Consider the following 27,883-nt stretch of genomic DNA (forward strand, 5'->3'; position numbering starts at 1 on the left):
GGGAATATGTGCTTTGAAATCCTGCTTACGGAGTTCCCGTTGTGGCTCGGCGGGTTAAGGACCCATCCTTGTTTTCGTGAGGATGTGCATTGAATCTCTGGCCTCGTTCAGTGGGTTTAGGATCTGGCGTTGCCACAAGCTTAGGTCACAGATGTGGCTTGGGTCTGGTGTTGCTGTGGCTGTGGTGTAGACTGGCAGCTGTAGCTCTGATTCAACCCCTAGCGTGGAAATGTCCATATGCTGCGGGTGCAGCCATAAAAGAAAGCAAACAATACAAAGAAACCAAGCAAACAAAATATTGCTTGGTTTCTTCTGTAAACACTAGGGATTCAAAGATAAGACAGGGTTTCTGCCCTCAAGGAGCCCACTATTGAGTAAAGCCAGACAGTGCACCGAACACACCACGGTGGTGTAGGTTCCACACGGGTCCAGGCCAGGCTATGTCAGGGATGGAGGACCGGGCAGATTGGTCCTCCAGGGCCGGGGGAGCTGTGGGCTGGGTATAAAAATTGGTAGGGACGGTGACACTAGCCCCAATCTGGGGAGTAGAGTGGGTGTTTTCCAGGGAGTCAGGATGGTGGGGAAGCCGTTATCATCCAAGAAGGCGGCATGCCCTCAGATGCTGGGGCCAGAGGAGCAGAGCACATGAGAAGTGTATAGGTTGCCGCAAGGTAGGAGGGCCTGCGTGGCCTCTTGAAGCCTGGGCTTCATCCATCCTGGGGACTGTGGGGACAGGGAGCGAATGGAATCCAATTTGAGTCTTCTTTGTGTCACCATTAGAGTCCTCAGGTTGAATGTCAAGGTCAGAAACGGTAGTGAGCCCCCATGGAAAAGCCCGCAGGTATCAGGTAGGTGCCAGCTACAACCCTGTAACCCCGGGTAAGCTAAGCCTCAGTTTCCTGCTCTGTGAAATGGATCTTGTAACAGAGCTGTGTGCTGGGCGAAGGATGATGAAGAGAAGCGATTGTGATAAACACCAAATAAACGTGTACTGTGATTATCATCTTTGTTAACGATACTACCAGTAACAGCTCCTAGGAGATGCCGGGGCGCCGGCCTCCCTCTGCCCAGCCAGCATCTTTCCCATTCATCTTGGGAAAGCCCAGGTCAGGGGTGAACATGGTCAGGTGAGGCCTCGCCGTGGCCGCGGCTCTTTCCCTCTGTTACTCTGCCTGGTTTCCAATCACCTGATGTTTGCCGATAGCGAGCCTGGTGTCCTGGCCTGAAACCCTATGCCTGTTGGGACCTGTAGCTTTTCCTCATCCTCCAGGGGATGCGCTCTGTGACACATGGCTGACACCAGGCCAGCGCTTAGCGCACCAAGGTGTGATTATCGTATTCCTCCCATTCTCTCCCTTAGCGGGTATGGCATTCCCTGTGCCCTCCTTGGGCAGGTTCCTTGGGTTCCGTGCAGGCAAGACCTGGTCCCTGGTCCTGTCCTGGGACGGGGCAGGTGGTGGTGGTGGGGGGTGCTTCTCATCCAGGAGGAGGAATAAGAAAGGAACCCAGGAGCTGCCAGGAGTTGGGGACAGGGTGGGAGCAGGGAACACGTTCAAGTGGGGGGGGGGGTCTGGGAAGGGCTGCTGAGGAACGTGGCATTTCCATGGGAGCTCAGAGGTTGGCTGTTGGCACCCTGGAGGAATGAAGAAGATGGGAGGGGCCTTTGGTAGAGGCTAGGAGGGATGGGAGAGAAGAAACAAGCTAGCAGGTAAGGCTTACTGGGCTTTGGGAGAGGGGAGAAAAGTCTGCTAGCTGGAAACCAGATAGCAACGACCCTCTTTGAGCCCGAAATCCACGCGAGAGTGTCCTTCTGCCTCTGGTGCGTCTTTTATACGAATGTCCAAATTTGAGCGCCCTGGCTGCTCCTCTGGGGTTTCCAGTCGCCCAGCCTGTAGAGAAGCCAGTGGTCTCCAGCTTGAAGCTTGCTTTCTTCCATTTTCAGACACGTTCCACGGGCCCATGATGGCTCACCAAGGTAACTTTCTGCTCCCCTAACTGGATCTAATTTGCTGTTCCTCAGCCGTGACATCTGATAATAGAAAATTTACTATTTATTGAATGCCCATCGTGTGCCGCCCGCCATGCTAGGCAGGTGCTGTGACCCCATTGATGAGGGAAAGGAGGCATTTGGGGCACCGGTGACATTGGGAAGGGAAGGGTCGAGGTCTTTGCTGGGTAATTCGCATCTCCTGAATCTCTTGATTCCTCCTAAGGACCCTGAGGAGTGAGAGAGCCGTTCCTTTCTTCCGCGGTTAGCAAACAGCCTCCGCCAGCAGATGTACTCAGGGCTGGAATCTGCTCCTCTCGACACGCTGTCTGTGCCACACCTCCCCCCAGACACACTCAGCCCTGGTTTCTGCCGGGCCTTTGTCCTGTCGTGCCCGCGCTGGCCTCAGAGTGCTCCACTGAGAGTGGCCTCGGGTCCGGTGCAGCCTCATCCTCTCACCGTGGTGGTGGTGGTACGGGTTTTTCTGGGGCGCCTTCTCGGCAGCTGCTGCAGCGGGTCAAGGCCCATCTCAGCAGAGGACAGCCGAGAGGCCTTCCGGCCAGGCCTGGGGGTTGTCTCGGAGAGCGAGGACCCGTCTGTTCTCTGATAGCATCCCCAAGCTCACCCTCAGCTTTGCACCCACAAGACTCCCTATTAGCAGAAAATCCTGGGGTCTGGCTCCGGTCACCCCTCTGGGCCCCGCTCGTCAGCCTCTGCCCGTGGCTGCCCTCTGACCGCTCACCCCCTGGCGGGTAGCTTTGGCACACATTGGACCGTCTCCCTGGAATGACCTGTGTTTCTGGAGCCCCCCCCCCAACCTCCCCACTTCCTGAACCCCCATTCAGCCTCCTCAGCATCCCTGTGCAAGAGTAGCCGAGTGCCCCCATGTCTGGTGCCCAGTTGGAATGAGTGTTTCCTGGTCCTCTGGGGAGACCTGCCCTGCAGCTCTTTAACTCAGGAAATTGAGGCCCTGCTACTGTGTTCCTGAGGGCAGCTGGGTGGGTGACTGGTTCTAGACTCCTGGAGTCCCATGGAGCCCAGTTCTGCATGGTAAGCAGCTCTGCTGCCTGTTGTTCTGACCAGAAGCCCCAGGTCAGAGCCCTGCCCACTTTCCCAGTCTTCTGTCATTTGGTGCCCGCGTCCCCACCACCCCGTCCCCAGTTACATGCAGATCTCACCCCACCCACGCAGCCTACACAGGCTCAGGGCTGCCGCCTCGACCCTTGGCCCCCGGCGTCCCCCTGCCTGAAATGCTGTCTTCTTCCTTCTCCTTTCCTCTTGTCTATATCCTGCCTGTCATTCAGCGAACATCTCGGAGGTGCTGTGTCCTGTAGAAAGAGCACGGGCACCACGCACGTCTTCTGCAGTGTTCTGGTAGCCACATGAAAAAGGGAAAAGAAAAAGTGACGTTAATGTTAAGACTGTACTTTCTTGGGAGTTCCCATTGTGGCTCAGAGGGTTATGAACCCGACTGGGATCCATGAGGACCCAGGTTCGGTCCCTGGCCTCGCTCAGTGAGCTAAGGATCCGGTGTTGCCATGAGCTGTGGTGTAGGTTGAAGATGCGGCTGGGATCTGGCGTTGCTGTGGCTCTGGCGTAGGCCGGCAGCTGCAGCTCCGATTGGACCCCTAGCCTGGGGACTTCCATATGCTGTAGGTACGGCCCTAAAAGAGCAAAAAAAAAAAAAAAAAAAAAACCGCAAAGCAAAACACACATACACAAATGCACACACTTTCTTTAATCATAAGCAGATACATCCAAAATACGAGCCTTTTAGGATGTGATCAGTCTAACTTGTGTTACTGAGTTCTTCTGCATATGTTCGCACTCCGTCTCTGTGATCTGGTCTGTTTGTCCCCCATCTCCTTTCGAACTGCCCGGGCAGGACCTCATGGGTGTGGGGGTTTAGGAGCACAAGGTTTATAGAGCAGTGGGTCTGATGAATGTTGGCCCTTGACTCTGCTGCTTATTACCATCGTGGCTTTGGAGGGTGACGTCCCCTCTCTGAGCTTATTATCTGCAAAAGTATGTACCCTCACCCCGTGGGGCCGTCCGAGGAACTGAATGAGATGGTGTGTGCGAGGGCCGAGTGCCGTGCCCGTGGTATCGGTGATTGTCTTTGCAGACGTGAGGACCCCCTGAGAGATGACCAGGGCCTGGCTTGGTGCCAAGCCCTGCCCCTGGGCCTCTGGGTTGACCATCAAGGTGGTCGATCTCGAACTGGCTGGACAAGGGCCACGCAGGGCAGGGGGACGGGCCCGCTCGGGACAAGAGCTAGCAGGAGCACCGAGGAGGGGTGTGGTAATCAGGGGAGGCTTCCCAATGGAGGCGCCCCCACCCCAAGCTTGCCTTAGGTCCCTTGGCCTCCAGAGCCCTCTGTGACAACACTGGCGCCCCTGCGGCTCCCGTTTGCTCACTCTTTGTCCTGTGTAATTAGTGCGGTGTGTCTCCCTCTTGTCTCTAATTGTGTTGTACAGCATGTATTTTATTATATCAGGGTATAATACCGTGAGCCTGGCAGTTCTCTTGTTCACTAATTGTTTCATGTGTCTGTCTCGCCTGCCCCGCCAGAGGCCCCGCTCCTTCTGAGCAGCCCGTGCTGTCGTCGTGGCTTTTGTCTCCCTGGCCGAGGCGGACTGGGCATCAGGGCCCAGGTTCGAGTCCCGCACCTGCCACACTGATGTGGTCGGTGGCTGCAGACAAGTCAGTCTCCTTCCTTTTAAAACAAATGAGGTGACACGGGGATATTTAAGCCCCATTCGGCCCTAACATCCTCTGATTTAGTGAATGTCACTCTTTAGTGTGCTCACACTGATTGGTGCTCAGTCAGCTTTTTCTTTTCTTCTTCTTCTTCTTTTTTTTTTTTTTTGGCTGCATCCAAAGCATATGGAGGTTCCCGGGCCAGGGACAAATCTGAGCCACAGCTGTGACCTGAGCCACAGCCGCATCAGCGCCAGATTCTCAACCCCAGTGTACCACAGTGGGAACTCGGGTCTTCTTTTGGCTTAACAAGTAAGTGTAGAGCACCCACGAAGTGCCAGCTGTTGGGAAGATCATGAGGAATGAGAGGATTTCTGCCCTCAGGGTGCTTAAGGTTTAGAGAAGGGAACAAATACAAAGGAGTAAAAAGTCAGTATTGTATTTAATCAGAGTTGTGATCTGTATTCATTCAGCAGATGTTTGAAGACGTTTTGCACAGCCTTGTCCTGGGCTTAGCACTGGGGGTGCCCTCGCCCTTACTGGCCGGAGGGGAAGATAGACACACAGACACACATGCAGGATGAAGTTAGCATGCACCTGGGGAGGCTCAGAGGCCCCAGGCTGGCAGGATGGGGGTGGGGGCCCTCCTGGGGGTGTTTTGCACGTCCTGCCCAGACTCCTGAGAGTCCCAGTGTCCAGAGGGTAAAGCACCGAGTTGGCGCCTCCTTCCTTCCCTCTTGGAAGCGCTGCGTGAAGCCAGGGCGTTTGTGCTGCTGCCTCGCACGTATGATCTGGGGGAGGCTCGCGAGGGAGCTAAACACAAACCAGATGAAGGCGGTGCCCGCGGGTGCCTGGGAGCAGGGGGGCGGCCCCGGGAGCATGTGGCTGGGTCACCCTTTATAATTACAGCACTGCGGTGAGGGCCCCGGAACCCGGGGTGGTGGCGGGCGGGGCTGCTGGCTTCCCATCTGCTCGGCCTCCTTTGGCTCTGAATGGATTAGTTCTGTTTGGGTTGGAGCTCGCTGTTGTGTGTGTTTTCACCCCCCTCCCGTCTGTCCTCTCTCCCTGGCCTGAGCGCCGGAGCCGCGAGGGTCCCTGCCCGGGAGGGGCGTATTGTGGGGTGGCCATTATTCAAACAAGACAGGGAATAATTGAAGTTTGCATTCTTCTGGGCCTCTATGGAAACTAGGATACGGTGAGGGGGGTGAGGCCTGGGGAACGTGGGAAGGTGGGTGCAGCTGTAGAAACCGGGGTACCGGACGGTCTGTGTTGAGTGGGATGGGGTGCCCCTTAGGTTAGTTGGTGCCGGGGGACCAAAGTTGGTTTGGCGGTGGTGGCATTTCTTCTGTTGCAGGCAACTGTTGACAGAGAATTAGGAGGCTGGGCAGTGTGATGGGTGAAAGGACTCCATGTGGGGAGTTCCCGTCATGGCTCAGTGGACATGAATCCACCTAGCGTCCATGAGGACGCGGGTTCGATCCCTGGCCTTGTTCGGTGGGTTACGGATCCCGTGTGGCTGTGGCTGTGGCGTAGGCCCGTGGCTACAACTCCGATTCGACCCCTAGCCTGGGAACCTCCATATGCCGAGAGTGCAGCCCTAAAAAACAAACAAACAAAAAAACACAAAGAAACTCCACATGGGCCTGTCACTGACCTCGCCAAGGGCCCTCTGTCTGAGCCTGCTTTCCTGGTCTCTCTCTGAGGATGTTGCTGCCTATCTTGCAGGCTTGTTGAGGGGGCAGTAGGTACGGGTGTAAGAGGCCCCACGCCGCCCAGCGGACACAGAAGGGGTTCAGGAGAGCCTAAGAGCACCCATCTCTTCATGCCACTCCCAGGTCACAGGGCCCTTGGGGTGTTGGGTGTGTCCGAGGACACAGCAGGATTCTCGTTGGGTTCAGGATGCTTGGGTGGTTGGAGCAGACTTAGCAACAGAGGGTCCATCCCTCGTGTCAGCAGGCCCTCCGTGTCTGCTGAGAGACCGGCAGCAGAATGGCTGTTTTGGAGAGGGGGGGTGCAGAAGGCAGGGGAGACAGCCGCAGTCCCAGCCTCTCGGAGTCCCCGTTCTAGCCTAGAATCAAAATTTCACACATGTGGAACAATTAGAGAAAAATAACAGATGGTGTCTGATCAGATGTCACCGCTCTGTGAAGCCGCCCCAGAGGGCCCCACCCCCCAGCAGAAACAATCTTTCTTGCTCTGGGATCCCAGAGCCCGGCGCAGACCCGTGCCGGGTCCTGCATTGCATTGGTGTATCACTGGGGACTTGGGCCATTAGTCGTGCGCCACGTGCCAGGTCCTGCCCTCGGAGCCCCTCCTCCTGTCTCAGCCCAACACCTGCTAGGGATGCTTGAGCCAATACGCGCCACTCGGGGCCTCCAGCTTGGCCTGTGCGTTCCCTCCTGCTGGGCTCCCCAGCTCACCCACACCCACCCCAGCCAGCGCTTCCTATGCTGCCTCTAGACCCCTTTGAAATGCCTCTTTCTTGGACATTTGGTCCCAGTAGCCATCTCCTGAGTTGGGTCTTGCGGTAGGAGCTTTTAGCTGACCTGGAGGCGTCAGTGAAGCCTTTCCCCAGCCAGGCACGGGTCCAGTGCTGCTAACTGGTGGTGTGATGTCAGCACCCCCCTGTCTCCTCCGGGCCTTCCTCTTCTTGACTTTAAAAACCTGGGATTGGAGATCCGGTCATGGCTGAGTGGTTAACGAACCCGACTAGGATCCATGAGGATGCAGGTTCGATCCCTGGCCTCGCTCAATGGGTTAAGGATCTGGCGTTGCCGTGAGCTGTGGTGTAGGTTGACGATGCGACTCAGATCCCGTGTGGCTGTGGCTGTGGTGTAGGCTGGCAGCTGTAGCTCCGACTAGACCCCTAGCCTGGGAACCTCCATATGCCGAGGGTGTGGCCCTAAAAAGACAAAAAAAAAAAAAAAAAAAAAACCTGGGCTTGGAGTAAACAATGTCTCAGGTGTGGGTTCGTGTGGAAATCACGTTGGCCTAGAAATGCCTTTAGGGTGCCGGGCGCTCGAGATGCCTGAGAGGCCACCTGCCTTGAGGGATCTGATGGTCTAGTGAAGAAGACAGACGTGCAGAGGATGCTTGTGGTGCCACAGGGGGCGCTGTCGCTGGGGGTCCCTGGAGAAGGCCCACCTGACCACGCAGAGGGCTTCCTGGGTGCGGTAGCATTTTGTGTGGGTCCCCCAGAGAAAAAAAGCAGCAGAAGACGGTGACCAGGAGGGACGAGTGAGATGAGAGGACTCCAGGGAAGAGTCTGCGTAAGCGCTTGGAAGCTTGAAAAGACGTGCCACGTTCAGGCGAGGGCTTGTGTGGGCCGAGCAGGAGCTGGGCAGGGCCCGCCTGGCGGCGTGCGGCATGGAGCCATCCTCCCAGGTTCTGAGCCTGCCCTGTCAGTGGCCCGGTCAGGTCTGCGTGGGGAAAGGAGGAGGGCCCAGGGGACCCCTGGGACAGATCCACCGGCAAGGAGGCTGGTGCACGGGGCCCAGCTTGAGGACTGAGTCCAGTCGAAGGATGGGGAAGGTGGGAACTGGGGTCGTGGGTGGAAGCCGGAGTCGGGCTGGCCTGCTGAAAACTGGCATGACTGGGAGGACTGCCCATATCCCCTGACCCGCACACATTTCCCTAATCATTTGGTGCCCTTGTACCCAAGAGGGTGAGCTTAGGGGTGATGGTCAGAGCCTCGATTTGCTGAGGACATTTTAAAAAACATAAAAGCCATCTCTGTGGGAATTATCCAAAGAGCAAAAGCATGGTGGGGTAAGGGGTGCCCTGGCTAGGTCCTGGGCATGCCTCTCACTCTTGGCCTCCGTTTCCCCTTTGGTGACAGTGGCAGGGGACAGGGTAGGCATGGGACCTGAACCTGCTGTGTGCTAGCCCGTCCCCATGACTGCCGCCTTTGTTTGCAGGGCAGGGTGGCTCCATTCTTGGCAAGTGGAGTGGAAAATGCCAGTGTCTTAAAGCGAGTCCCAGAGGGGGTGGGGATGGGTGTGTGTGTGTGTGTGTGTGTGTGTGTACTTGGCTGGGTGTGCCCCCAAACAACTCCCTTGGACGGGGCATCTGCGCTTGCCCAGCTCGGAACCTGCCCAGAGTCCCTTCCCTTCTGAGATCCCATCTTCCCTATTAATCCTTAATGATAACTGACCTCTGATCCTCCGCGGGGCCGAAACCCTAGCACACTCTGGGCGGCTGTCACCTGTGTGTGTTTGTGTCTCCGTGCCTGTCCTTGACCCAGTGTGGCACCTGGAACAGAGCAGAGCGTGTGTGCGTGTGTGTGTGTGTGTGTGTTTTGTTGTTGCTACTTTGAGCCACTGCAGAATTTCTCGTCGCTGCCAAGTTACTTCCTCAGGATATATTTAGATAGCGCGAGATGAGCGAGAAGTGGGCGACGTGTATTTGCACAGGGATGTTTGCACACGTTGACCGGGGTGTTTTTGGAGCCGATGTCCAAGAGCTGGCTCCTTCCTCAGCCCTCCTCACACACTTGTCGGGCTGCGGGTACCGCATCTCATGGGGACGGGGCGGGTGGGTGGCAAGACAAGTCAGATCTTCCAAGGAAGGCATTTGGACCCCAGACCCGGCCCTCCGTGCTCTCCCTCCCGTTGTGAACGAAGTCGGGGCCTAGAGCTGCAGAAAGAATGGGGGGAAGGCCGCTGCGAGGCCTGCTCTCTGCCCAGAAAGGCTGCTGCCTCCTGGTGTGGGGTGGACGCCGTTATCCCACCCTGATAAGATGGATGAAAGTGCTCCGTGGTTTGTACTTACTGGAAGTTGTGGAGACAGCGCCGGCTCCCCAGGGTGGGGTGGGCAGGTCTGGCCCTGCACCCCTGCTCTGAGCACTTCCTCCCGCTTCCTTCCTTCCTGCCCCCTCTGTAGTGTGCCCCTCGTCTTTCAGTCTGAGTTCGTGCCACCCACACAGCCGCATGGCTTGGTGGGACCAAGAGGGGGGATCTGACTGCAGCCGGGGGCCCGGGTCCGGAGCAGTCGTCCTCTTGGGCCTCCCCAGACCTAATCAGCTTACAGTGGGGCAGGGCGGTGCTCTTCTGTTATTAAATTCAGAGCCGTGGTCTGCATGATGGAGGCTGCTTTAATGAGCTTAGAAAGCTTAACCGAGAGGCCAATTAAATCTGGGCCCGTACCTGTTTGGGCGGCTGTCTAAGCCCCAACCTGCATCCGGAGGCTTCCCGCAGGCCTCCTGGGAGCCTCGCTGGGGAGGGTGAGGGGTAGGAGAGGCCTGCCCGTCTGGCTAGCCATCCCTGGACCTGGGGTCTGGTCAGGGCAGAGGCTGAACCCAGGCAGGTCTTGCGGGACAGCTGACCCGGGAGCTCCCGAAAGCTGGATCCCTCCAGCCTCCTTGAAGCCTGGGGACCGTGGACGGCTAGGTGGTCACAGGAGCCCTGGGTGATTTTGATGAGCAGCCGGGTTTGGGAACCAGGAATCAAATCCATCCCACCCCTCTTTTTTTTGTATAGGTGAGGGGAAGGGACTGGTGGGGGCAGCCAGCCAGGGCCTGACTCCTAGCCCCAGGCCTCTGTCCCTGTGGGTCCTCCTTCCATCCTACCTGCTTGGATTGGGGGGGGGGGATGCTGTTACCTTCCATGCACACCCAGCTTCCAGTTGGCTTTCCAACCCTCCTGTGTGAGGTAGGCTGGGAGGGAAGTAGTGACTTCCCATTTCACGGGTGGGCGAATTTAGGTGGAAGAGGCCTGCCTCGGCGGTGCCGGAGGCCCTGATCAAAGGGTTAAAGCCCCTCCCTTCTATGACTGAGGTCTTCCTTCAGGTTCCCCCTGGCGGGGTCGCGGGCTATGGGTGTGTGATGACCGGACTTAACCGGGAAGAACTGTGACCTTGTGAAGATGCTTAACTGCTGTGACCTTCCTCAGTGGGACAGGTCAGCTGTGAGACAAAGGAGCAGGCTGTCGGGAGGATTAAATGAGATCAGCCTCCCTTGGTACCTGCGTAGTATGGAGGGTTGTTTCTGTTCCAGGCGTGTAGAGCCAGCAGCTTTGGGCGCCAGGGTGGGCCACCTGGTCCCCACAGGGCGTGAGCCCTCCTCGATGGATGGAGAAAAGGTGGGGAGGAGGGTTTGGAAGGAGCGTCCATTCGACAGAGTAATTATTGAGCACCTGATTGTCAGAAGAGGCCGGGCCCTGTTGGGAGGGAAGCAGAAACCTGACTTTCACAAGCCCTGGGAAGCACAGCGTGTTACCCTCGTTTTCTAGATAAGACCAACGTCTAGATAGTCTAGACAGACAATCTTTGTAGATAGGCGTGGCATCTTGGGAAAGCCAGGTTTCAGACACCTCTCTTGCCCTTGACCCAGTCCTGTGGGCCCGAGACGGAACCTATAGCAGAGGGGCCGGGAGACCCCTTCCTGTTCTCAGGTTCCAGATTCAAATTTTCTGAAGGCCTGTGGCCTGCCCGCATCTGATTAGAAACTCCTGCCTTCGGTGGAGAAGACCGGGATACAGCCTCAAACATGACGAGACCAAAATAACAGCTTTGCAGTAGAGCGGGGAGCTTGGTCACCAGCCTTCAAGGACCATCCTGCCACATCTTTGTGACTGACAAGTCTCAAACCAGGAGCAGATCGAAGACTTCAGATGCAAGTTTTTCCCAGGGTTTCCGCGTTTCTCTTCTCCAGGGATGGCTTGAGAAGAGAAACATGGAAACTTTTGGAAGATAGAGTCTCTTTTTGTCCCTTTTGACATTTTGAGTTAATGAAAGTACGTCCTGCTCTTTAAAGTTACATCTTTTCTAACTTTAGAAATAGAAAAACAAGGAAGAAAATAAGAAATAAGAAAGAGAAAAATGAGGAAGACATTTTCCACAAGAGCCAGGCCTAGCTTTGTTCAGAAGCGCTCTCTCAGTCCTCCGTCATTCAGTGGTTATTGATTATTAGACATGGTAAATATTTGGAGTCTACTTTTTAGAACCAATAGTCCTGCAGGGAGATAGCCTTTTTCCGTATATTTAAGGCCAAGTAGAAAGTATTGGAGCAGTCACAGAGTTACGTGTGGACTTGGAAGAAGAAAAAGTCATCCTGCTTGGCGCCAAGGCCAGCTGGAGGGAGGGCGGGGTTGGGACCAGCAGGGAGGTGGGCATTCTGGGTGGAGAAGAGGGCGTGTGCAGAGGCTGGGTACCCGTGAGTGCTTCTCAGGACTAAGGCTTAGGGCACAAGGAAAGAGGGGGGTGGGAATGAAGGACGCAAGAGGCTGAGACGAGATCGCAGCCCTTTCCTTATCTCCCTGTTTGCATGAACTCATGCCAACCCCTAAACTCATGCCAACCCCCATAGAGGTTTTGTCTTGTAAAGCGGGGTGGGGCTGGGGACCCATCTCAGACAGGAGTGAATCTCCTGCCTCTGAATTAGGCAGGAAGCTGAGGAGTTGAAGCTGCTCCCCTCGGTACAGGGCTCTGTCCACTTTACCGGCGCCTCTGGGTTAGGCGTTCATTGGTGTGGAATGTTCTATCAGATGCCTCATTGTGAGGGTTGCAGCCAGAAGCAGGTATCTTCTAATACCGAGTTCTAGCTCCTGACCCTGCTCAGGGATTTTCCTGCTTGCTGGGGGCTGGGAAGCAGGGACATTTGAGCTGGGCAGTGATGGATGACTAGGAGTTCTATAGGTAGATACAGGGAAGGCAGTGGGGGAGTTTGCTGAGCAAAGAAAGTAGAAGTAGCGCAGTGTCCTGGGAGGAGACTTGATCGGTGAGGGGCTAGAGCCATTCTCAGGACATGGTAAGTGCAGAAACAGGGCCGCCAGGTCATGTGCTGGAAGGGCCAAGCAGCACCAGTGCCCAGGTTTTCTAAATACCCAAAGCTTGGGTTTTGCAGGCAGAGGATACAGTCTGTCCTACGAGGTATATGGGCATGGGGGGTATGTGGGGCGGGGGGGTTGTTGTCATTTGGAGGGGAGAAGATAGTTATGTGAAGGCCGCTGAATGGTAAGTTACTAGTCTTGACATTGGACCTTGTAGGCATGATGACTATTCTTGATAAGAGCTTTATTCATCCCAAAAATATTTACTGAGCCAGCACCTTCTCTATGCTGTGCACACCACTCCTGCCACCGCCGCCCCCCCATCCCTGGGAAGACAGCTGGCTAATTTAATAAGGAATTAACAGTCAGATGTGACAAGTGCTGTGACAAGGAACACATAAAGGACAAAGAGGTATCACCCGGGTCGGCGGAGTGGAGGAGATTGTTCCAGGGAGAGGGGCCAGACCGTGCGTTGGGCATGTGATCAAGTAAATTTGGGGAAAGAAAGGCCTTTGAATTAAGCTAGAGAATCCTAAATATATGTAAATTATAATAGGTTATTCTTTTCCTAATTTGTTGGCCCCCGATGAAGGTCTCTGCAAAGACTTGCCTTTGAGCTTTCAATACCAAGTGGATTGATGGGGGGCGTGGGGGTGCACCCCCTCTGTCGGAAATCGGTGCCTCTTTCAGAAGCCAAGTTTGGGTCAGAAGCCTCGGAAGATGAAGTCCCCTGGCCCCTCAGAAGCCTCTGACCACTCAGGTCGTCTCTGGTGTGGCCAGGCTGGACTCCTGCTCCCCACCCCCTTAGCAGGTTTCTCACTAGGATCCCAAAGGCTGAGTATGTCCTTGGCTACTCTGGACCCATTCCTGGGGGATGCCAATAAGAAAGCTTTGCCTTGTGTGCCTGGTAGACACCAAATACCCAGGGACCTCTTTTGCTGACCTCCGAAGGGCAGCCTCACCTTGCCCTGCAGCGCTCCCGCCAGACCTCTGCAGGCTCCTGTAGCTCTGCAGGCCAGGCTGACCGAGGACTGAGAGCCTGGGTCTTAGGGCATTTCCGACCTGCCTCTTCAGCCCCTCTGCATCACTTTTGGGGCACGCTAAACGGTCCATCACCCTCTAAGGACCTCCTGCAGGCTTGCCGGGGGTGGGCTCAGTTCCAGAATGCCGCCAGGCGACGTGGGGTTCGAGATTGAGATGTCTTTGAGGGGCCGACTCCTGTGATTTACAGAACTTAAGTCAAGCACACTGGCCGTGTGTGGGTCCTTTGGGACACCAGGTACCCGAGCTGTTCCTGTTCCCGCCTCCGCGTCAGACCTGTGCACACACAGGCGTGCACAGAATCCGTGACCTTGTGACTCTTCTTGCTGGAGGGTGTTAGCATTTCTGGACAGTGACCATCCTAGCCCCCCTCCTCTCCACACCGTCCCTCGTGTGTGCTCAGAGCCCCGAGGACCGGGAGCAGGGCGGGGCACGGGCACCTGTCTCTGGTCTCAGCCCGTGCAGCACACCTTCACTGTGCACCTCCTGGGTGCCTGGCCTCGCCTCGTCCTGGAAGGCTTCCTGCACCGGCTGCATTTAGGTGGGCAGGACAGGCAGGGGCAGCAGGGGAAGCCATGCGGAAGACTCGCTTCACACTCCTGTGCAGGGAGCGCTAGGTGGCACATGTTGGTAGCAACAGCACACCTGTCAGCATCGCAGTGGGCCTGGGCAGGGGCAGAGGTGGAGGGACTGAGTTCTGCAGTCTCGTTCCTCCGTGTGGCCTCAGGGCTCACCCACCTTAGCCCTCTTGTTTATAATGACACCCAGGGCGGCGGGGGGCGGGGGGCGCCCTCCTCTCATTCACTTAGCTAGTTTTTTATTGGGGTTACCATTGAGGCTGAACTGTTAGCACCCTTTTGTGTCAGCTAAAGAATTTGGTAGAGGGGAAGAAATGTGGACATTGAAGTGGACCTGGGTTCAAATCCCAGGACTGCCACTTCTGGGCTGCTGTGTAACTTGGGGCCGATCAGCTCGCTGATCGGTTTTCTTTTCTGTAACACAGGGATGATAATGCCACCTACCCCCTGGGGCTGTTGAAGGGATGAGAGAGAAGTACTGAAGGGCCAGGCATGAGGAGGCACCTGTTACTGGCAGCTGTCACTCCTGTGGGCAGCACAGGGAGAGAGGGTGTGGCCCCTCTCCCTGGCTTCCCGGTGTCCTGGAGGGCAGAGCCACAGGCCCAGCCATTGCAACCCGGCCCCACCCCGTAGGGGGCCGGCAAAGGCTTCTCTTCCCCCTCCTGCTCCGTTGCTGGTGACCATGCCTGGCAGGTGCCCAGGAGCCCTCCAGACAAGTTCTCCGCCTTCTGCATCTTGGGCAGCACCGGTGTCTGAACCAGAGTCAGACTGACACCCAGATTTCAAGCAGGAGAGCCAGCTACGCTGTCCGTACACTAACCAGGCGCGGCGGGCCGCCCGATTGGACAGCGGCAGACTAAGCCCCCGGCTTCTCGTGGTGGTGTTTGGTCTAATTTCCTGTGCGTTGTGACCTACATCATTCCTGATTTGCTAAACCCTCTGAGCAGGCAGCAGTAATAAATCAATTAATGACTCCGATGAATCGCTTAATGGCTGACAACATAACGGTGAGGCCAACAGCTTGCATCTCTCCAGCAGGACCAAAGGACGCTGGTCCACCCGGGTGGGGGACGAAACAGAGACTGTTAGCTAAATTAGCGCAATTAGTGCGTGCTTTAAAGGCTTAGGCGGCATCTGCTCAGCGCTGAGCCCCTGAGCCTGCAAACCACAGCAGCGGGCCCCTCACGCCCTCCATCCTGGGCGGCAGGAGAGCCTGAGGATTCCCGGCTCCTTGGTTCCCACAGCCGTCTCCGGCCACGTGTGCACCTCCCCGCTTCGCTACCAGGGAACTGGGGTGAACTTCTCAGGCAGCCGCGTGCCTTGTCCTGTCCCAGCAGAAGCTGTGCCGGGGGCGGGCGGTGGGGGGCGACTCTGTCCTCATGGAAATCTGGTGCCAGCCGCACACATGAAAGCAAAGTGAAAGGTGTTCGGGGGGCCAAGCCTGTAATGATTTCTCTTAAACTTTTAAAAAAAAAAGAAAGTTTCTGAAGCGGGCGGTTTTTTGTTCTCTGCACACCTCCATCCTGGCAGGATTAAGTTGTCATTGGAACCGAACGTGTGTGCGGGCCCCTGCCAGGGAATTTTCCACTTTGCAGAGGCGACTGCCAGTGTTCTTGTTAAGGAGCTGTCACTGGCCTACGATGACATGTTTGTGGTTGTAAACGGCTCCTTTAAGACAGGGGGAAGCGTGCATGTGTGTGTGTGTCTGTGTGTGTGTTTTGCTAATGGTGTAAACCAGGCCCCGAAGCTCATCTCTCTTTAAGAAGAGAATCAGCGTTGTACAAACAGCGTGCCGTTGATCCACTCCGTGCTGCTCATGTGCAGGCGGGACCTCTAGCCCTTAATCTCCGTTGTCTCACATGCGCTCGCCCGGGACCTGTGTGCTGTGCCGTGCGGCCCAGCCCGGGAGGTGTTTGCACACCGGGGAGGGTGCCCTGGCCAGCATCCACGGTATAACCAGGTATTAATTAAACAGGGCTCCACCTCTTACCCAAACGGTGCCCTTTGATCCAATTCCCAGAAGAAGTCGGGTGCTTCCTGGGATGGATGGGCAGGGCCCAGTGGGGCGGAGGCCATGACCTTCTCAGGCCAGAGAAGCCAGTTCCTCTTTCTCTTGGAACTGTTCTGACGGGGGGTTCTTTCACGCTGTAAAAGATAGAGGTCGCGCCTTAGGAGACGGGGTTCTGTCGAGTAGAAGACGTTGTCTTCTGGCAGCCCTGACCCCTCCCGTGCCCCGGCTTGCTTTGTGTTCATGGCATCTTAAAAGCAAACACACTGTCCCCTACCTGGTGCTGTGTTGCCAGCTCAGGGGCTGAGGACCTGTCGCAGCCGGAGCCCCTTACCAGGGGTTCGAGCCCTGTACCCCCGGAGTCATATTTAGGTTTCTCACACCCCCATAGAAGGTAGAGCCCCCCCCCCCCAGTAGATGAGGAAGGGCTCAGAGAGGTAAAGTGAGGTTCCTGAGGAGCACGGTTGCTGGAGAATGGAAGGGCAGGGCCGGGGACCTGGACTTCTTTGTCCCCAGGCAGCATTTTTAAGCATCAGGTTCAGAACTTATACCAGGAGTTCCCATCGTGATGCAGCAGAAGCGCATCTGACTAGGAACCATGAGGTTGTGGGTTCGATCCCTGGCCTCGCTCAGTGGGTTAAGGATCTGGCGTTGCGGTGAGCTGTGGTGTAGGTCACAGATGTGGCTCGGATCTGGTGTTGCTGTGGTCGTGGTGTAGGCTACAGCTCCGATTCAGCCCCTAGCCTGGGAATCTCCTTATGCTGCGGATGCGGCCCTAAAAGGACAAAAGCCCAAAAAAGGAACGGTTTTTAAACCAGAGAAGCAGAGACACGGCCGAAAGGTCTGGGCTTGACTTCCAGTCATGCCTGTTCCAAGCTGAATGACTGGGGACCAGTCCCCGAGCCTCCATTCTCTCACCTGTGGTCCCTGCTGGCTTGTTGGGAAGATCGGGGCAAGAATGGGACATACCGCACTACGGTTGGGTGGGCAGCTGGCTCCCCTTCTGTGGAAGAGCCCCGCCACCCCCTTGCTGGGGGAAGGGGAGTGAGTAAGCCCCACGCCCACCCCTCCCGCCAGCGATGGAGCGGAGGGAGCTCTGGGGCGGCTGGACACCTGGCGGGATTTGCGCTCTGAAGGAGAGGCCGTCAGGAGGCCTGGACCAGGGGAGGGATAGATGACAGCAGTAATCTCTCCCCTCCCTATCATCCCCCGCATCTCCGAGTCCCGCCGTCCTTTAAGGCCCTGGCTTGAGTGCCACCTCTTCCGTAAAGCCTCCCTGATCCCCTAATCCCCGCCTCGCAGCGCCCGCCCGACGCGCCTTCCCACGTCCCTCAGGTCTCTGGGCAGCGATTCATTTCATCCCCTGGACCTTGAGGACAGAGCCGAGCCTCCGTCTTCTCCCGTCCCAGGCCCAGCGCATCCCTGGAGGCCCAGCAGCCGGTGTTTGCTGAGTGCACTGACACGTATAAAGCACTTGGAACCTTTTTAAGCTCCCCACCTGCCTTGTGTTGCCTTCTCCTACCGGGGTAATTTGCCCATTAGCTCCAACAGATGCTTCAGCAGGATCTTGCATTCCTACACCTACACACCCCCACCCTACCCCTTAGTGGAGGCGACCTCAGTGAACTATCTTGCCAGAAAGAGCAATGTAGAAGGCCAGTCTACTTTGGGAAGAGCAAAGCATGGGTGATCTCAGACGTGGAGAATGCCTAGGGCTCACCCTGTGTTTATAGTGATGTGTCTGTTGTTTCTTTCCATAAGCATCAAAAGCACACAGAACTCTCTGGAGAACTGCAAGCGTTGGTGGTGGGAGGCGGGGGAGGCCATTATTTGGGTTTCTTACACTGAAATTGGGGATGGTGGCCAGAGAGACAAAAGTTAGGGTGCTTGGGGAGTTCCCTTGTGGCTCAGCAGGTTAAGGCTCTGCTGTTGTCACTGCTGTGGCTCTGGTTATAGCTGTGGCATGGATTCAGTCCTCGGCCTGGGAATTTTGGAATGCTGTGGGTGTGGCCAAAAAAAAAAAGTTAAAACACTCAGAAAAATGCACTTCTCTGGGCCTGTTTTCTTACTGGTAGACAGCAGTGCTACCTCCTTTCCCGGGGGTGTCGAGGAGTTTATCGTACCCCTTTCCCTCTCTCCTGGTCTCTGGGATGGGGATGAAAGGGCACTTGCTTCTTTCCGTGTGTCCTCTCTGCCTTCCTGCATCCATCCTCTCCTCCTGGGGACTTTGGGGAAGAAGCTCTGGTGTTAGGACAGCCCTCACTGGGGCCTGAGGGCCTGGCTGTGCGAGCTGGGGCTTCTGTCCCCTCCCTGTGGCCCGCGCTCAGCTTGCTTGGCTGGGAGTTCAGTGTGTCACCTGCTCGGTTCACCATCGCAACAGGACCTCAGCCACCTTACTTGGACTGAGCCGAGGCCCCGGGGCAGGAAGTCGCAGGTAGTTTGCAGCCCAGGCTGAAACCCTGATCCTGGGACCCTCAGGCCAGAGCTCTTTTCTCTCCTAATAAAGAGGGGAGGCTGAGGCAGTCCGCATGGCTTTATTGTGGCTGAGCGGAGGTGAGACCCACGTGCTCTGATCTGGAGCACGCTCGCCCGTGCCCTGGCCCCACCGTGAGCGACCCGAGGGGACGTGGCTCACCGCCTCCTGAGGCGTGTCCGTCTGACGCTCAGATCTGGAGAAGCTTTCAGGAGCTCAGAGCATCCATCGCTGGACCCCGGACCGTCCCTCAGCCACGGGAGAGCACGTCCACTCCTCGCACGTGACGGCAGCTGGCTATTTGGAGGCAGGGATCCTGTGTCACTCACTCCCGTGTGTCATCTGAACCTATTTTTAACACCAGCTGGTTCTGTCTCTTCAAGTTGCCACGGCTCTGTTTTGTCCAAGCTGCAGAATGAGCGCCTCTGTTGTCCAAACGGATTCTCTTCTGTGGTCTGTACATAAAACCAAGAGGTCTCTTCCTGTCCCTTCTCCTCTTTTGACCTCACTCCTCTCTGCCTTGGCCTCTGTCTGGGTGATGAGATTCTCTGTGTGCCCTCAGCTACATCTTTGGTTTGTTGATGCTGCTAAAATTCCTTCTAGGAGACTTGGCCCAGAGGGCGCCAGGTCACTCCGATATTTTGCACGGAGTGACGAAGGCTCTGTCTTGATGATACCCATGCAAACAACCCCTCTCCCTGGGACGAGAGCATCCCCCACAGGCCTTTGTCTCTCCATGCAGGAGTGCCACCCCCCTTTCCCCTGCCCCTGCCGGTGTCCTGCACCGCCCAGCTGAGGGCACACAGCCACGGGGCCGTGTGCCCCTGGTGTCCTGGGTGCTCGCTGCGTGGCCCGTATTGCATTTCAGTCAAGGAAAGCTGCACTTGGCGGTGTCACATGCGGGCCCCGTGCTGCTACACGCCTGAGCGTTGAGGTGGGGCCAGGAGGGACGGGACGTGCAGGACAAAGTTCCCCTTTGCAGCCTTGTAAATCAGTCAGGAGAGCTTGGCCAACCTGGCAGCAGTCCCGCCCTTCTCCCTGAGCATTTGTTTTTATTCAGGCTTCCAGGAGCTTCATGTGTATAGAACTGTTTTTAAAAGAGAGGAAAAATAGGTGGGGGATCCCATGCTGGTCTGTGAGGGAAGCTGCCTGGGGGGTCTTGGGGTGGGGCTCGCAGGTAACATCAGGGACATCCCCTAGGGCCCCACTTGCTGAAGGGAGCCTGAACGCTGGTCACCTCTCACAAGTTAATGCAAGATACGAGGTGGGAGGCCCCTGGGAGCTTGTCTCTTGGTGCCTCTGGACTGACCCCGCAGTTCCTGGAGCCACAGGGGAGTCCTTGCTGCAGAGCGAGGACAGGGCCCAGCACTGCATCCAGGACTCGCTGGGTCTGCTGTTTGTGGCGCTGTGGATACTCTGGGGGGTGCGGTGGCTTTGTCAGTGATGCGTTGGGATGCCTGGCACAGGGTAACGTAGGGTCAGGTGGGCTTCTCAGAAGTCCTGGGCCACCCTTCTGCTTGGAGCTGTTCCCCACTGCCTGGAGCAGGAAATTAAGATTCCCTAATAGCACAGGTTCCTCCGGGCTGCTCAGATCCCACGGCCAAATCCAGGTTCAAATCCAGCTTCTCCATGGGAGGGGCAGGCAGTGGAGGTGCATGTGCTTTATTCTGGGGCAGGGAAGTTGGCAGCCAGGTTTGGATGGCAAGGGAGGCCTGGCGGTGGAGGGGCACGTGTGAAACCAGCTGGCATGTGTCCGGAACAGACCAACAAGGCTGAGGGGCTGCTGCCCCGGCGGTGGTGCAGACACCCTGGACTCGTAAAGAAACCCTACTCTTCAGAGAGGAAGTTGTGGGATGAGCCCTGCTTGGAAGTCTCCCTGGCCGCGAACAAAAAAATAAAATGCTTTGCAGGGAGGGGAACCTTCACAGCTTCAGGCAGATGTCTGAAGGCACTTCAGGCTTTCCAAGTGAATGATAAGCCGGAGGCTTGGAGGAGGCGGCTGCAGCTTAGAGTGGGCCACACCGCCCGCCCTGTGCAAGGCCTGTTTTCTATTTACAGAAGAATTTTCATTAGTTTAAAAAAAAAAAAAAAAAGAAAAGAAAAAAAAGCATGAGTTACCCAACCGCGTGCCCAATTCGATTCTGCTTTTTTAATGCATGTCCGCGTGTGTGCATATACAGAAACATGTTGGTGAGGGGGGCTCAGGGGTGGGGGCAGGGGGCGGGGAGCCCAGATGTCACCCGCAGGCTCTGAGAACAAATGGGTTTCTGGATGGTCTTTGACCTCTGAACCGGGTCGTGCGGCCGAGTGTTCCAAGGCGTTGGATTGAGTTTTGACCCCTAAGTGTTCTGTGGTGAACGGGGAAGAGTTACAATTCCTGTTTCTGCAGGAGCTGCTCTTTCCAGCCCCAGCCCCCTGGGTGTAGGCCTGGGTCGCGGAGAGGAGCGTGGGGGAGGAGCCCTAGAGGTCCTCTCTCACCCCACCCCTGGACACGTGGGGAAGCTGAGGCCCAGAGCAACAAGAGACTTGCCCTCTGGCTCCCTCCCAGCCGGACCGAGCCCATGCACGCGGTCTCTGGCTTCTGAGACCAGCCCTCTTTCCGCTCCTGCTCCAGTGGGGGGGGCTCCATCCCCTGCTCCTGCCACAGCCCCGGCGTGGCACAGGCCTCAGTGAATGTCAGGGGTTTTCCGTTTGGGTTTTGTGTTTTTAGAGAAAACTCACAGGAGACGCTTTGCTGAGTGTCTTAATGGAGCTCTAACTCAGAGTTGGAAACCGCAGGGAGAGGCCCATTCCTAGCAATCCAGAAAGGCCCGCTTCCACATGGCCAGGTTGGAGCAGGTCTTTGAATAATAAAAAGTATAATCATTTATGGAATACCTGCTGTATGCCTCACATTGTGTTGTTGAGGTGTGGGGTAAGGGCGGGGTTGTGTTGATAGATGTGGGATGAGGTCCCTTGGTGCAAGAGTTAGTTCTTAACCCTTTTATGTTGCCCTATGACACTGGTAGCTACTTGCATTTTCTCCTTTTTTGAACGTTTTCCATTACAAGCACATGTTCACTTCACGATCAAAGAATACCAATAACTGTCATACTTTAGGACACAGAGTTAAGCACTGCAGAGCTGCTTGATTTGGCCAGAACCTTTTTTGCTTTTTTTAGGGTTGCACCCTTGGCATGTGGAGGTTCCCAGGCTAGGGGACTAATCGGAGCTACAGCCACTGACCTACACCACAGCCACAGCAACACCAGATCCAAGCCACATCTGCAACCTACACCACAGTTCATAGCAACGCAGGATCCTTAACCCACTGAGCAAGGCCAGGGATCGAACCCACAACTTCATGGTTCCTAGCTGGATTCGTTTCCACTGTGCCAAGACAGGAACTCTCCTAGGAGAACCTAAAGATAAGTTATCACTTTAGCTTCCTGTCACTGGAGTCATCACTAATGTGGCCTTCCTTTTTCATTAGAGGGTAGCAAAAGTCCATCCTCCACCCAAATGTCAGAAAATCAGACCATCCATTTATTAGAATTGGGGTTATTCCACCCCTGATGTTCAAAAAAAGCTCGTGGACTCACTCCTGATTTCTTAGGAAGACGCGATCTTGGTGTGAGGGAGCCTCAAAAGTCATGTGCTCAGGTGTTTGCATTAAAGGAGGTTTTTAAAAAAATTACAAGATATCTATATGTTCTATCCTAAATATATAAAGAGCTCTTGAAAATCAAAGAGCTAAATAGTGAAGGGCATGAATGATTTACCATTTATTTTACTAAATGGCCAATGTAAACCATTTCAAAAGGTTAGTGATCCAAAAGATTAAGTCCAAATACCAGTGAGATCAAGGAGATATCATTTTGTAACTACTAAGTTAGCAAACACTGATATAATGCCCTGTAAATTAAATTGGTTGAATAATGATATTAGGCTCATTAAAAAATCATGTTTTCTTTGACCATTTAATGAGTTGGGGAGAAATGCTCGTGACATTATTTAACAAAATACAGTAACTAATTTCCTTTTTACATTGCTGTGTTCTGTCATAGTGAAGTACTTTGTATTAAAACGATAAGTGCTCATGGAGTTCCTGCTGTGACACAGCGGAAACAAATCCAACTAGGATCCATGAGTTTGCGGGTTCGATCCTTGGCCTCGCTCAGTGGGTTAAGGATCTGGCCTTGCCATGAGCTGTGGTGTGAGTCGCAGATGCGGCTCGGATCATGCGTTGCTGTGGCTCTGGTGTAGGCCGGCGGCTACAGCTCCGATTAGACCCCTAGAACCTCCATATGCCGTGGGAATGGCCCTAGAAAAGACAAAAAGACAAAAAAAAAGAAAGAAAGAAAGAAAAAGAAACAAAGCATTGTTTCTGGGCTAAAGGCTGGGGAAGAGTAGATCGGGACTTTCTGAGGACAGGTGGGAAAAGGCCACCTCGGGCCTGCTCTCCACACGGTTGGTTCCTTGCTTTCTCGTCTGTAAAATAGGGGTGCTGGTGCCCGTCTCAAGAGGCTGCCCGGGGGTTCAGGGAGAAGTAGGGTGTCGAGGTCCCCGGCCAGACGGGCCCCGCTGTGCACATGGCCCAGCTGGGCTCCGCTCCGCCCGCCCTGCACCGCCGTCGGGAGCTCCATCCTCTCCATCCTCACACCGAGAACAAGTCCGCACACATTTGCTGAGTAACCGCGTCGTCGGGCGGGAGAGGGTATCGTCTTCCCAAATGGACAGCCCGCTCTCAGCCGCCTGTCTGATCCTTGTCGCTGGTCCACCCGCCCTGCTCGGCCGCGACGTCCTGGGAGGATGCCTCTGCTCTGGAAGGATGTCACTTGTCCAGATGTTTCTGTACATGAGGACATTTTTCTTTTGGTAGGAAAGTGATTTCTATAAACGATAGGAGGTTTGGGGGAATATCAGTAAAGGTAAACAAGGAAACTTGCGTTAGAGAATTGAAGGAGGTAATAAAATACATTGTAAAAACTCTGATTGTTAGAATGGCCAGAATTAGGACACAGTTTTAAAAAGCTCAGAATTAGGAGTTCCTGTCGTGGCACAGTGGTTAACGAATCCGACTAGGAACCATGAGGTTGCGGGTTCGATCCCTGGCCTCGCTCAGTGGGTTAAGGATCCAGCGTTGCTGTGAACTGTAGTGTAGGTCGCAGATGCGGCTTGGATCTGGCCTTGCTGTGGCTGTGGTGTAAGCCGGCAGCAACAGCTGATTGGACCCCTAGCCTGGGAAGCTCTATGTGCCGCGGGTGTGCCCTAAAATGATAAAAGACAAAATAAAAGCTCAGAAACAGACTCATGCCTTTGTAAGGATGTTGTCTCCAATTTCAAATGAGAGGGGGCCCGCGTGGGGTGAGGCGGAGATCGCTTCTCCGCCCTTTGGGTAAGGCCAGCGTGATAATGTGTTCTCATCAAATGGGTGGGCAGGGGATCACACTGAGCCAGCTGACTATTTGAGGAGTAAAATCCGTGTTGCTTTTGTGACCAAAGTAAATTCCGGAAGCATGAAAGAGTTTAACGTAAAACTAGCCTTCAAAAGAATATGAAGAAAATATAGGTGGATGGTCGCCTCACCCCTTTTACAAAAACGAAAAACAAAAAACTTTTCTATTCCTGCTGCTGAGGAGTAATTGTTGGCTGTAAATCATGAAAAGTTGCATTTTCACAGAACCGCCACCTGGCAAACCAACCATGTAGCTAAAGGCGAGCGTGGCGTATCGGGCCCGGGCAGCCCAGCCCTCATCCCAGATGATAACTGGGCAGGGGCCGGGCCGGGGCCAGGTGGCTTCTCCTTGCCGGGGCTGGGGCCTCCCATCCGAGGAAGTGGAAGGGGGAAGACCTGGCCCTGATGGTCCGGGGTATTTGTATCGCATTACAGGCTGGTGGGCAGAATCTCTTCAGGTACAGCGAGGGTGGCTTTTCTGTCGGCAGAATCATTTTGAAATATTGGGCCCGGGTTAACCAGCCCCATCCCACCCCATTCTCTTTACCTGGGGTCTGTTCACACAGCCAGCAGCGGCCTTCGGAGTCCTCCTTGCTTGCAGATCCCTGAGCTTTCCCGGTTTTATAAGACACAACCACTCCCGTGGCCTCATCCTCCCCAACGCGTACGAGCAGGAGGGACCCCCGTGACGGGAACGGCTACGTGGCTTGCGCGCGGTGGCCGCTTGCTAGGACAGGCAACGGTGCCTGCACCCGGCGCATTATTTCCCACGGCCGGCTGTTTTCTTGCTGCATGCAGTGTTTTTGGGGGATTCACACATCCCTCATTCCCTTCCGTGGAAGCTGAACGCGCGTCGTTCAGGGTCCTGCTTTCCGGCTGAGGAACAGGCAGGAGAAGTGACTTCTTCCGGCGGGTGATGGCGAGCTGTGGTCCTAACAGAAAAAGCGGCGTTCTGTTTCCTGGCCTGAGGGTGCTCAGTCAGAGCCCTGGGAGAGGGTTCCGTTTCAGAGGCTCGGTTCTGGTGGGGTTTGGGAACCTTGGAGGCTGGCAGAGGACTTCCTGCGGGAGGAGCACCCGGGTGGTGTAGACTCGGCGGGAAGGAGCAGAGCACGGGCCCGGCGCTCCCTGGTCGGCCTCGCCCTCGTGTAGAAGCACAGGGCCGGGCACAGACACGCCGGCCACAGCCACATGATTGGGACACAGATTGTCTGGAAGGAGGCCAGGCTAGGGAGAGCAGCGTCTGTTCACCCCTGGGAGGCATTCGTTGAGGCAGATGAGGCAGGTAAATGCCGGAATAGCAGGGTTTAAAAAGAAAAGTAATGGGAGTTCCTGTTGTGGCTCAGCGCCTTACCAACCCAACTAGTATCCATGAGGATGTGGATTCAATCCCTGGCCTCGCTCAGTGGGTTAAGGATCTGGTGTTGCCATGGGCTGCAGTGTAGGTCGCAGATGCGGCTCGGATCCCGTGTTGCTGTGGCTGTGGTGTAGGCCGGCAGCTGCCACTCTGATGCGACCCCGAGCCTTGACGCTTCCGTAGGCCACAGGTGTGGCCCTAAAATACAAATCAATCAATCAATCAAAAAGATAAAGCAGAGTAACGACAGTCCCCCCATCGGGCAGCCCCACCTCCATGTCCTGAAGCCCCCAAGATGCCGAGGGGGCCAAAAAACGTGGCCTGCCTGCTGTCCCCCTCTTGAGGGGCGTTTCCCAGCTGGGCCGTCTGTTTATTCCGTGGTGGATATATGTTGATGTCCACTCTCTACCACATGCCAGCGTCTCCGGGAGGGACAGACACATGTGCAGCACCTCGCCTGCCCTGAAGGAACTTCTGCTCAATAAGTCACTGCTCCTCTTCAGGCCGCGCGCAGGTGCTGGGCCCTGTCCTCCCGTTTGAGAGATGAGGCAATGGAGGTCCCTGAGTGACACACCTGGAAGGGTGGCGGCGGGGGGGGGGAGGGAGTCTTGGAGGACAGGGAGGGCAGGGGCAGGAGCTGCCTGTCTCTCGATGCGGGTGTGGCCCCTCACTGTCCCCCTTCCTGTCTCCACAGAGCGCAGCCGCCGCCCCGAGCCCCGTGCTTGGCAACATTCCCCCCAACGATGGGATGCCGGGAGGCCCCATCCCACCGGGGTTCTTTCAGGTACGTACTGGGCCCCGGGTCCTGTGCTCCGGTCACTCCATGCCAGGCCCCGGGCAGGCGGGAGGGAGGGGAGGCGTCAGGAGTAGCTCCGTTTGCCATGGTCTAAATACAGTTGTGTTCTGCTGGTTCAGACTCTTCCCTCCCATTGTTCTCCCCACCCGCACCCCCACCCCCGTCCCCAAACCCAGGAGGGGCGACAAGAAAGATGGCGCGCAGTCACCTCCTGCATGTGCCGCGTCCCTTCTGCTGGAGTTTGTGTTTTCTTCACACCAGCTTCGCGCTCACGACACAGCCCGCCCCGGGTCGGGGAGGCGGTGGGGCTGCTTCCCAGTCCGCTTGGAGCTGTGTTTTAACAAAAGGCTTTTTTTTTTTTTTTTTTTTAATTTTTTTTTCAGCAAGTGAACTGTTCTTTGTTTCTGTTTTGTTGCTGCTGTCGTTGTCATTGTTTACTTTGCCTGTCCAAACTGCACCCCTTAGGCGTCATCTGAAAAACAAAAAACCCTCCGTCCTGGCAGGTCTCGGAATCCCTTCCCTCTGGTTAACCGCTGGAGTTTTTCCGAGTGTGGTCACAGATGGCAGCCCACGAGCATCCCTGCTGTGCGCTGCCCACCAAGGCGGGAGCAGCCCGCACGTGGGCCGAGAGCCTTCTCCCAAAGACACCTTCCTGGGCCCTCCAGGGGCGGGGAGCAGCTTTGTGATCTGCTGGGGGGGGGGGTGCGGCTGCCACACCCCCTGCGCTGCTTCCTCCTCCTCCTCTGTTTGTACTGGCCCCCTCTGGGGGCTCCTTTGATTTAAATCAGATTGAGGCTGGGAAAGGCCACCCGAGAGGGAGGAGGGGGATTGGCGAGGGAAGAGGGGGATTGGTCGGCCTGCCCGGCTGGAAGGAGCTTTGTGATGAAGCGCTTGGGTGCGACGTTCGTTCAGACCTGTCTACAGCCAGGTTTGAAAATCTGCCTGAGCTACCCACACCTTTTGAAAGGTGAGCACTTCCAGATAAGAATGTGGAAAGAGCTGTGGTGGAGAAAAGAAGGCAAAGATGTCTCTGTGAGGCCCACAGATTCAAAACCAGGACAGCTGGAGTTCCCACTGTGGCTCACTGGGTTAAGGACCCGACGTTGTCTCTCTGAGGATGCGGGTTCAATCCATAGCCTCGCTCAGTGGTTAAGGGTATGGCATTGCCGCGAGCTGTGGGGTAAGTCAGAGAAGCAACTTGGATCCCGTGTTGCTAGGTTGTGGTATAGGCCGGCAGCTGCAGCTCCCATTGGACCGCTGCGCCTGGGAACTCCCATATGCCGCAGGTGCAGCCGTTAAAATAACCCAGGATCAGTGAGGAGACTTTGGCTTGGTCACAGCCAGAATTGTGCACCCCAGGCATCCAGTGGTGAGACACAGGCTGTAGGAGGCAGCGGGCTCCCTGGCACTGGAGGAATCTGACAAAAATAGGACAAATATCTACTCCCCGAGGTGACCTGGAAGACCCTTCTGCTTTGCCAGATTTCACATTGCAGTTGACATTAATTCCCAGGAGGGGAGGGGAGGACATGCTGCTTACTAGCCAAGAAAGGGAATCAGTGAAATTTGGGTGTTCCCCCAAAACAGAAACAGCAAGTCACCCACCAAGGTGGTGGCGGCGGTGAGAGGAGTGAGAGAGATTTAGGGCAGGAGGCTCAGGGCTCTGGAGGCCCACGCGTCTGTGTGCGTTCCTGGCGTACTATCTAAACTGGGGCCTCGACCCAGGGGTGGAAATGGGTTCAG

General features: G+C 55.8%; 1 protein-coding gene across 4 annotated transcripts in view; it reads left to right on the forward strand.

Moving 5' to 3' along the window:
• Positions 1-27,883, forward strand: part of SSBP3 (single stranded DNA binding protein 3) — a 169,918-nt gene that overhangs the window by 93,883 nt on the left and 48,152 nt on the right. For all 4 annotated transcript variants that reach the window (XM_021096594.2, XM_021096596.2, XM_021096593.2 and 1 more), the window contains one exon: positions 26,039-26,128. In XM_021096594.2, the coding sequence (XP_020952253.1) occupies positions 26,039-26,128 (90 nt within the window). The remainder of the gene's footprint in view (positions 1-26,038; positions 26,129-27,883) is intronic.

Source organism: Sus scrofa, chromosome 6 (genome assembly GCF_054392235.1).
Source record: "Sus scrofa isolate SSC_HxYL_T2T_F1_AM1 chromosome 6, Sscrofa_HxYL_maternal_Yorkshire_Landrace_v2.0, whole genome shotgun sequence".
Lineage (NCBI taxonomy): Eukaryota > Metazoa > Chordata > Mammalia > Artiodactyla > Suidae > Sus > Sus scrofa.